The sequence below is a fragment of the Poecilia latipinna genome, unplaced genomic scaffold, assembly GCF_001443285.1.
Source record: "Poecilia latipinna isolate Pla-1442-1.1 unplaced genomic scaffold, P_latipinna-1.0 Scaffold29, whole genome shotgun sequence".
Taxonomy (NCBI): Eukaryota; Metazoa; Chordata; class Actinopteri; order Cyprinodontiformes; family Poeciliidae; genus Poecilia; species Poecilia latipinna.
Genome location: NW_015112645.1, coordinates 590,771 through 600,933, shown reverse-complemented (window position 1 = coordinate 600,933; position 10,163 = coordinate 590,771). Strand labels below are relative to the sequence as shown.

Below are 10,163 nucleotides of genomic sequence, written 5' to 3'. Positions count from 1 at the left end.
GGGGGGGGGGGGGGAGGGGGAGGGGGAGGAGGGGGAGGGGGGGGAGGGGGGGAGGGGGGAGAGAGAGGGAGAGAGAGAGAGAGAGAGGGAGAGAGAGAGAGAGAGAGAGAGAGAGAGAGAGAGGGAGAGAGAGATAGAGAGACTGGCGGGGATCCACTGTGGTTTCCCCCTTGTTAAGTCATGTATGACTGAGAGTAACCACAACTTTTGGTTTGATTTCATTTAATCATCTCCCAGGCTTGCAGTGTGACGTTTGAGTGAATTTAGGCTTAAATCTCAAGCTAATTATGGTTGTGCAGTTTAAACAAACACGGAATACTTCCATAAAATAATCCACTAAAACCTGAAAACAGTGAGGCAATAAAGATGGCCACCATGGGCCTTAGATGAACGCGTTCTCAATAATTCACACAGTGCTGACCTGGTAGTGAAAGGTGAGACGCTGCACTGATGAGCTACAGCTGACGTCGCCCCCTACGGCCCACCAATGTTGGCTCACTTACTATACTCTCTTCACGCGCAGGATTATGCAACAGTCATCAATAAATAATAATATCTGAGCCGCTGACAGTGGAGCACAATGATGCTTCCCTGTCAGGCTAGGAGCGGAGGGGGGTGGGGTGATTATATGCAGCGTTTAGTGACTGAAGGCAGGCAGGATGCTGTTAGCCACTGACCTCAGTCGTTTTGTGGCTGCTGCACTGAGGTGACCTGTCTAAAGGTCAAGCCCTGGATGCACACACGAAGCTGAACAAGAGTTTTCAGGCCCATAGCAGCGTTGACCCCACTTTGAAACACCACAGCAGCAAAAAAATCATTATGAAAATGAATTACAAGCAGCTCTGAGTTAGAATTAAACATCCAGAGGCGTATCATCAGCAGCATTTCTCCTTATTTCTATCTGGTTCCCTCAGATTCAGTACAAACACAGACAGACGCTTCATGCAGTCAGCCTCAGACGCTGGCCCACTTTCAGTCAATCGGACCACAAAAGTGGAGCTCCCACACACTCAGCGATTACGCAATTACCGACCGACCAACTCAGCATCCAAACGCCGCTCAGATGTTCACACTTCCACTGTATGAAGGAACGGAACCTCCAAAGAGGAAGTTCACCAGTAAACGAAAGCTAATTTCTTCTTGCATGCTGAGATGTAAATTAAAAGAAGGATGTCAACTTTTCATTTTGTTTCACAGTAACCAAAAGATATTAAAAAAAACTGTGGAAGAAATATGACACTTTCTATCAATGGCCAGTGGGTTGTCATAGAAACAGTTGCTGTTTAATTTTAAATTTAGCTAAATCCACTCTTCTTCTTCTCCTCCTCACTGGCACAAACAGGCTGTGTTTGCTTTCAACCAAATCCATGGAGGTGATTTACCAGAGAAAGAAAAATGTCAGCCTGCAGACTTAAAACAAAAATAAAACCATTTATGCAAAAGTTAACAGATTATATCTGTTGTAAAATGAAGAGCAAAATGTAATCTACAGTCAACCATGATGGTGCTGGTCAGGGTCGTTTTGCTGCTTCAGAGCTAGGTCAGCTGCTAATCATAAACATTTGTTTTGCTAACGCTAAAGCACTATGCGAGCACAGTATTCAGCAGAAGCTAATGCTAAAGCGCTAATTTCAATTTCATTGAGAGTATGTACTTGAGCATCCCAAACATTTTCTTTCTAAAACCCAAATAGGCAAATTTTCTGTGACATTTTGGAGTTGTTTTCCACAGAAAAATCCTCTATGAACCGTGTTTAGACGGGGCCACTGTAGTGCAGCTGTAATAACAACAAGAATAACCAAAATTTCATTTGGTTAAATTGAACCTAGTTTCAGAAAAGGTAATGTTTAAAACTTTTTTTTTATTTATTTAACAAAAAAAGGAACAAGAAAACTTGCATTTCCAAATAGTTTTTTGCTTTAGCCAATAAATAATTACAGAGGACATGTGATAACTTTGTGGGGTGTTCGACCTTGATCCTGCAGCAGAGCAGCTCTTCCTGCTGTCCTGCTTACAGTAATTGGATTCATCCTGAGGCTTTAATTAGAGACGGTCAGGTGGTCCAGACCAGGAGAGGCTGCAGGAGCGGGGTCACAGCTTAACCTCCTGAAGGTTCACCTCAACCTAAACAGAGCCGTCAGCGGGGAGGTCATCATTTCCTGCGTTTCTGTGGGGCTTTTTGCTGTTTGCTGGCCTACATATATCACTGCACTACACTATTGATCTCCATTAGGAGCTCCTCATATGGAGGAGCTAAAGGCAAAGCCATCCGGCTGAAAGCTCCCAGGACAGCGCAGCCCGGCTGTCAGAGCGCAGCTGCAGTTCAAGGAGCGTCTGTTTATTAACGAGGGAAACTACAGCAGAGGGAAACCCCACAACTTCCCATCTTCCGGCCCCGAGCCCAGCGCAGCGGCTCCCAGCAAACACCTCACGGCTGCAACACCAGACAGGGCGAGCAGGAACAAGAGGTGACGTCGTGCTGGATGACAAAAGGAAGAGCCGTGCGCCTCGAGACCTTTATTCTGATCACCGGAGTGACGTCACTGTGACCAAAGAATAGGCTGTAGTGGCAACATGGTACCTGCCGACTCAACCTGCACAACAAGCTGCCATGAATGAAGCATTTTATCCCCAAACATGATCGATTCTGCATTTATTTCATAATAATAATGACATTAGGGTTTAATTCTTACCGTACAAGGCATTTCTCGTTATCTGCCCACCCATAGCTTTATTCCTTAATGTCCTTTTGTCGCCTGCGTGGATTATAACAGCCTGTATTATTCAGATGATGCTCTCGAGGCAAGGCACGGCGCTCGTGACATGGTTGCATCCAAAGGATCGTGTGGGTTTTCTCCTCCGAGCAGATACAAAGGCTGGAACAGACACACACTCACTCACACACACACACAGAACCGCACACCTCCGAGTACCGAGCTGCAGAGGGGCGCACATCCGTGAAGGCAACTCCCCCCGTCCGCCTCCTCATTCAGGGAGCGCCGGGTCCCGCTCACTTACACCGACATTTACATAGAAGGAGGAGACTGGGAGCCAAGCCTTTTAACACTGTCACTGCCGCGCTGACGGGATATTTATGGGTCATGAGGGGGAGGCGTCACGTTGGGAGAAAGCCAGCTCATATGAAAAGCTTTAGATTCAATCTAAAGATTCGTTTCTCCTGTGCGAAGGGACACCATCCGTGTTTAGATACAGGAGTTACACTGATCTTAATTTGGAGAATTAATTAGTAATGAAACAACCAGCGACAGAGCAGGACTTGTTTTCTAAGACAGCTGAAGAAAATTGAAAATCATAAAAATAAAAACCCAACAAAAACACAAAAAAATACAAAGGAAGATTTCACCAAATATGAAGCTTTTAAAAAGTGTGCTAAAAATGGAAAACAAAATGTTCTGTTTCTCCATAAGCTCTTCAACTTCTGGGTTACTGAAGTCCGATAGACAGGATCAGCCCAGCTAGCACTGAATATTCAGACTGAATGTTTGCAGACGATGTGCGTCAAATGTCTAAAGAAGTTGCATGTGCATCAGATTTACAGGCGAAACGGCCAAATACAAAGATTCTGGCCAGAACCTTAATTAGTTGTGTTAAAAAACTTAATGTAATCTATGTAATTAATCAAAATTAATGTGTTGTAGTCCTGGCCACAAAAACAAAGGTTTCGTAAGATTTATAGAATATTTCCCAGCTCATGAATGGACCAGCACATTCTGTCATTATGTACAAACAACAAACGGTTCATAAAAATATGACAAACAAATGTGTGAGGAGGTGCGAAAATACATACATAGAAGAAATTTACTCCAGAATCAGCTCAGATTCTCCAAATTTAGATTTCTCTGAATGTGATGACTAAAGGTGAATACTCCAGAAAAGATCAACATGAGCCCTTTGTTTAGAAGATCAAATTAACATAATTTCAACATAAAGTTGAACTGTATACACATAAGAGACAGAAGCCTGGAGCTAAGTATGGAAGCTCTGCCTCACAGAGTGAGTGGTCACTTTCCTTCCTCTCAGCACTCAATCTCTCACCTCCCATCCTTCCTCATTCATCCCAGGCCTTCTGGCGGAGAGACCAGTTGACCCTTCAAGAGTCGGGTCTCTGACTGGAACTGTCGTCGTGTAACCTGGCTGAGTGCAGACTCACCAGCGCTGCTGCTGGCCGAAGCTCCTCAGACTCTTACAAGCAGGACTTTCAGCTCTAATTCAATGAAAATCTGAGGAGCTAAAGCATTTTTAGCACAATCCCTCAAAAGTAACTGGACAAGTTAAACAACTGAAAATAAAAAGTTAATATCTAATACTTGACAATAACACATGGTGTCTTGAATTCATGAACATCAGATGCTGAGTTTCCTCTGTCTGATGCTCTGCCAGGCCTTTACTGTTTGTTTGTGCGCCTTTCTGCATCCTTAAGCTGTTTAGTTTAGTCTTTAACAAGTTAAATATATCATCAATTAGGTTATGATCAGGTGATGGACTCGGTCTTCAAGATTATTCCATTTCTTTGCTTTAATAAACTCCTGGGTTGTTTTGGGTCATCTGTAGTAATTTGGCTCCATTTAACTGGGTTTCAGCAGGCAGTATGTCTTTAAATAACCCAGAATTCATTCAGCTGCTTCTGTTTTCTGAATCACCAATAAACACTGATGTCCCAGTGCCACTGGCAGCCATGTGAGCCCAGGCCATCACACTGCCTCTGCCATGTTTTACAGATGATGTGGCAGACCTTGGGTCAGGAACTGTTCCACATTTTCTCTTCGAACTCTTGTGTTGGCCTTACTCTGGTAGATGTTGGTTTTGATTTCTGCTTTCCAAAGAATGTTCTTCCAGAACGGGGCTGTTTGTTTTTTGGTTTTTTTAGATTTTTCTTTACTGAAATTCAATCTAGCCTTTCTTCTCCTTGCAGTGAAGGCCCTGCAGTCTTCTCTGTGTGGTAGACTTGATCTGCCTGCCTCCTGTTCTTCACTCGGTCGGCTGTTGTGCAGGGGTTTCTCATCACATGAAATTGATTCTGCAATCAGCCATCACTGTTGCTGTTCTGTGGACGTCCAGGTTGTTTTCGCATTGCTGAGTTCACCAGTCCTTTCTGTTCTCTCTCAGAAATCACCAAACTAGATTTTTGCCAGTCCTAATGTTGTAGTTTCTCAGCTTATGAATGGCTTGTTTCACCTGCACTGAGATCACTTTCAACCACATGTTGTCTGAAAAATCTTCCACTTGCAAGCATCACATCTAAAATCTACTCCAAACTTGTATCCATTTAGTGGATTTTGACATGACCCATGAATTTTCCCACATCTGCCCATGAAACAGCCTTTGAATCAATTGTCCAATTAGTTTTGGTACCTTAAAGAAGAAGGTGGCTCATGTCAAGGAGCTTAAACCCCTAAGCCTTCATCCAGTGGAACGCTGGGCGCCTGCACGTTATTTCCATGTCCTTTGCATAATTGTAACTGAATTATGTTTCAATAAATGTGCAAAGACCAAAACATTTGATGGCTAGATAGATAAAATGATAAAATATTTTCTGAAGATTTATATGAAGATTGTGTGTCTTTTTCAGCGTCCAGTCAAATCGTTTTTGAAGCAGAAATTAAGTGGCTTCATCATCCATCGATGTTGTTTCCATCGATGTGTGTCAGATTTAAGGGCGTACCAGAAATGCACAAAATGGGTCAACCAATGTATGTAAAATAAATAAATAATTGCATTGAAAATGAAACTCATTAAATAGAAAGGACCTTGTGATCCTTACATCTGGGTGAGTTAAAAATACAAGACTGATACTTTTCACACCACGTTGCATTAAATGGGACATTTTATTCCTGTGAAGATATTTTAAATATGTACAGTTGTAGTCACGAAAATGTAATTTTGAAGCCATTCAGAGGTGCAATCGAAGCATAACGATCTGATTCTCTTTTGAGGAGACTAGAGAACATAAAGGAGTTTAAATCAACCGTCTGCGTCTGTGTTGCTGTTCATGTCGAAAGAATTAAACACCAAATCTGGCAGGTAATAATATTTACACGACCCCATTTTCCCATCATTTTTAATGATTACCGCTATGTAACCATAACAAACACCCGGGCCCGGCTGGGTTGTTGATCAGAATGAAACCAGAACCAGCCTCAAGGTTTAGCTTCCTAAATGAGAGCCTGCTGAGCCACACATGGTGAGCAGATTTGAGGTGAAAACAGTTGCTGCAGAGTGCTTAGAGCACAATGAAGAACTAACCACCTTTGGTTTCATGTGTCAACGGCTGACAACTGTGGAAACATGGAGCAGCCAAAGGAAGACTGTCTATTCTTAGCAAAACAGCTTCCTAATGCTGAGTAATGACTGCATCTGTCAACTCTGATGAGTCACGTAACGGAGGCCCTCAACTATTCAAATAAGAAACAGAAAAGCTAAAGAGTGTAAAGTTTATGCCTTTACTTTGACTAAACACCAGGTCTAAGCTCTCCTCAGCGATGACATCACCACACATATAGATGTCTGTGTCTGTAAATAAAAGCAGAGACTTGAGTCTGGCCAGACGGGTTTCGGGGGAAACATTAGACGGTTGCGTCATGCAGCCTTGCAGATGCACAGCAGAGGAAGCCCTGAAGAAAAGTGCGCTTCCCCTCGTTGCTTGACAATTGGCCCTGGACGTTAATGCATTCCTGGAACATCCTTCCTTTGTACAGTACCTTTGGCTTCCTATTTTAAATAATGCAGCCACCACTCTGTGTTAAATAAGAAGGCCTTCTTTGGCCTGCAGTCCTCTCTGCAGTTTGACTGAGATGCAGCTCTTTGAGTCTGTACATAAAATGGCTTTACATAACTTAGGAAACGTGGCAGGACTCGGTTCTCTGCAGGCCGTCTGGGCTCCGATGAGGTACAAATGTTTCACTTCATGTTCTGCCTCCATGACAGGATAGACATGATATATATGTAGCATTAAATCATTTTACATCAATCAGGTATGAAGAGTTTTGGTCAAATCAAGCTTGTATCTGAACTGTGCTTTGCAAATCAAAAATATTAGTTTTATCATGGTCCAACCACAAACTGTTTTATCAGGATTTTATCTAACAGACTCACACACAGCTGATGGGAAGTGAAGTGGAAGTAAAATCACTTTTGTTATGGTGCTCACAGTGGATTGGTGTAAAATCATAGAAATCCAGTTAGAGGCTTCAAACGCTTGAGGCTCCTTCCAGTAGAACAACCATCCTAAAGATTTTGTGATGTTGATCAGAACCTTTCTTTGGCAGAACAAGGTGTGTGTGATAATGACCAAAGACTTCAGCTCTCTGGACATCTGGCCTCATCTGGCTGGACTACATTGTCTTTCTATTCCACTGACAATATTCAACATGCTTTTTCTTCAGCAATAGAGTGTTGCATTTCTTACTAATTTCTTCTAAATTAGTAAGAAATGCAGTTCAGTGCATTTCTTACTAATTTAAAGGGGTTGGGAGTTGCTTCTGCTTTTTCTAGGTCTTTCTGAAGTTCTCTGCTCCTTGACTCTATTAAAAGTTTTTAACTCCTCTATTGGAAATCTTTTGAGGGTTACCTGGTTGCAGCTGGTAAATAATATATTTTTTTTCCTTTCCTGTATTTCAGCTTCAACAGTGCTGGAACATTAATTAGTTTTGAAATGCTGCTCTAATTGTTGCTGTTGGTATGATCTGCAACAGTATTTGGTTTTGTTAAGGTTTCTGTGCTTTTACCCAGTGTAAGTTATACTTGCATTGCTATGCTTTGGTAATGAGATAAGACAAGAAATGTATATCAAACACTTGACCTCACCAGGTTTTCCTATAACACACATAATTTGAGCTCACTTCTATTTATTTGAATGAGTTGATCAAAACTCTGGCATTGGCACAAGTAGTAACCGACACAAAAGACCAGAGTTCAGTGACGGGAATTTTACACCAAGTATGCAAATCCTTAAAAAAAAGCCAACATCCTGCCAACAGAGTGGGGCCTGCTGCCTCTTTCTGGCTGTTTTGTACGAGAGTGAAAGAGAATCTGTCAGCAGATGCCAAGTGGCAGAGAGGTCGACGGAGTCGGTCTCCTGCAGTTGGTATTGTCTGACAGCACCGTTTGGCAAGTGTGTGCAAACAAAACCTTCTATTCAGCGATGCCTCTGGAGCCCCATCTGGAGCCATATGCAATATGAGTAACAGAGATTGAAAAGAAAAGGGAAAGAAAGAACCTGTGTGACACCGTCCTAAATTATGATGAAAAGGAACTTTGGATCGTTATGTCAGGAGAAATGAGAAACGTCGAATGTAAAGGTGAGCCATGGCAGGCAGGGGGCATTCTGATGGTCTCTGCAGCAAGCTCTGGAATAATGATGGTCTCCCACTTTCATAAATCCAGCCTTATTGCAAATCTCTTTCCACCTATTCTGAGACATGCCCCCAGCAGGTTTCCAGATAACTACACTCTTAGTTATTAGCAAAGGTGAAAGTTAGTTTGAGGGCACAGAACGTCTGGTGTAATGTAGTACTCTTCATCAGAGCTGGAGCAGAAGAAGTGGGGAGGTGATAATTAGATCTGTCACTCTGCTTTAATATCTCAGAGAACGGCTTGGCCTTGGGCCGGCTTGTTGCAAAGAAATGCCTTATTGTCTCTGGTGCAGAAGAACCAAAAATACCGTTTCAGCCTGTTGCAAAATGTGTTGGTGAGGAGTGATGGCTTTCAGCAGAGTTACTGTGGAGGGAAACCAACGAGCTGCTGTTTTCAGTTAAACAGAGGAGGAGATGTTATGTGATTCACAGCTTTTCCTGAAGCACACAGATTCTATATGTACTAATAACAAGGAGATATCTGGACGTGTGTTGAGGGTTTTAACATGAAGCAATGCAGTCAAGTTAAGTTTGTCATTCCAACTGGTCAATCTAACACTAGAGGGAGAAATGGTGTGTGGTATTTCTCCAAAGACAAAAAGCAAATCCTACAACTGCTAAAATCTGTCGCCACTCCATTTTGTTTATATTTCTAGAAGAAGCCAGTTGCGGTTGGTGTCTTCTGATGAAAGAGCACAAAGCTCAGCCAATTAGGAGACACAGGAAAAACTTGATTTATAAAAAAATCACAGACACTAAACCTAAATAATTTTGCTGAAAAGTAAATATTTGAGTCAATCAGATTTTGACTTTCATCATCTATGAAAAACAGTTACTAGTATTTGTGTGGAGACTAAATAATTCAATTCAGTCTATTTTTAGATATAAGCACTGTAAGCTACCACAAAGTAAAACCAAAGTACTGTCCATGACCAGCTGTTCTGTGCTGTGAAAGATCCTGGATGTCCAGTGTTTCTTGGAACCAATCTGGGTTTGTTCTGAACTCAGCATAAGTTAATTTTATCAGTGCCAGTTGCAGCAACTGGGAATTGGATTGCCGAACCATCTGCTGGTGTCACTGAATCCCCGATGCCTTGCAGCTCTTTTCAGCTTCTGGAGCCAAACGACCCCAGACTACTCATATTCTGACGCCACTGAGATAATGTGGCGATTTTGGGATGGATGATGGCCTGAAGGCTGGTATTCAAGCACAGAGTGGAGGAACTTCTGTTTGGAAAATGTCCCACTGGGACGAGGCAGACTGGGTGTCCTGGGAGTTTTTGTAGTCCCCCAGATGAGCTGTAGCAGGTAACGGGGCCAGTGGGGGTCTGTTGAGTCTTTGATGCATCGACTTCCTGCTGATTGTGTTTTTCAGGTGCCTGGAACTCGCCGTACAGCTGACTTTGCTAGCGAGTGACGGGAACTTGTTACTCATGACCAGGACTGGTGTTTTCCCATGCATCTAGCTGACCTCACTCCGACACTGCGAAGGGGGAGTTCATGCCATCATCCCCATCTGTACGGCCAACTTTATGAAGAACATGAACTAAACTTTATGAAAATAGTTTTGATGTTGAAGTTTGTACCAACGTGGCGCAGTGTTTCATTCTGCAGCCACAAAGTGACTAAAAACATGTGTCCGAGAAACATTTTATGAGCAAAGTCATTGTTTCCTGTAGCTCCGGCCTCTCTTCCAGGCGGGAGTACATGTGGTTGTAATTCCTCCCGGAGCAGATCTCTGAGACTTTTAAACTGCAATTCCGATCATGATGGGTGTTTATTGTTCGTTAC

General features: G+C 42.8%; 1 protein-coding gene across 2 annotated transcripts in view; it reads right to left on the bottom strand.

Moving 5' to 3' along the window:
* Positions 1-10,163, bottom strand: part of neurl1aa (neuralized E3 ubiquitin protein ligase 1Aa) — a 74,388-nt gene that overhangs the window by 49,967 nt on the left and 14,258 nt on the right. The window contains exon 1 of one of the 2 annotated variants that reach the window (XM_015039736.1): positions 2,694-3,043. The exons of the other annotated variant lie outside the window; for it this stretch is intronic. Within the exon in view, the coding sequence (XP_014895222.1) occupies positions 2,694-2,727 (34 nt within the window). The 5' untranslated portion in view covers positions 2,728-3,043. Of the gene's footprint in view, positions 1-2,693; positions 3,044-10,163 lie in introns of those variants that run through there. 2 annotated transcript variants of the gene reach the window in all.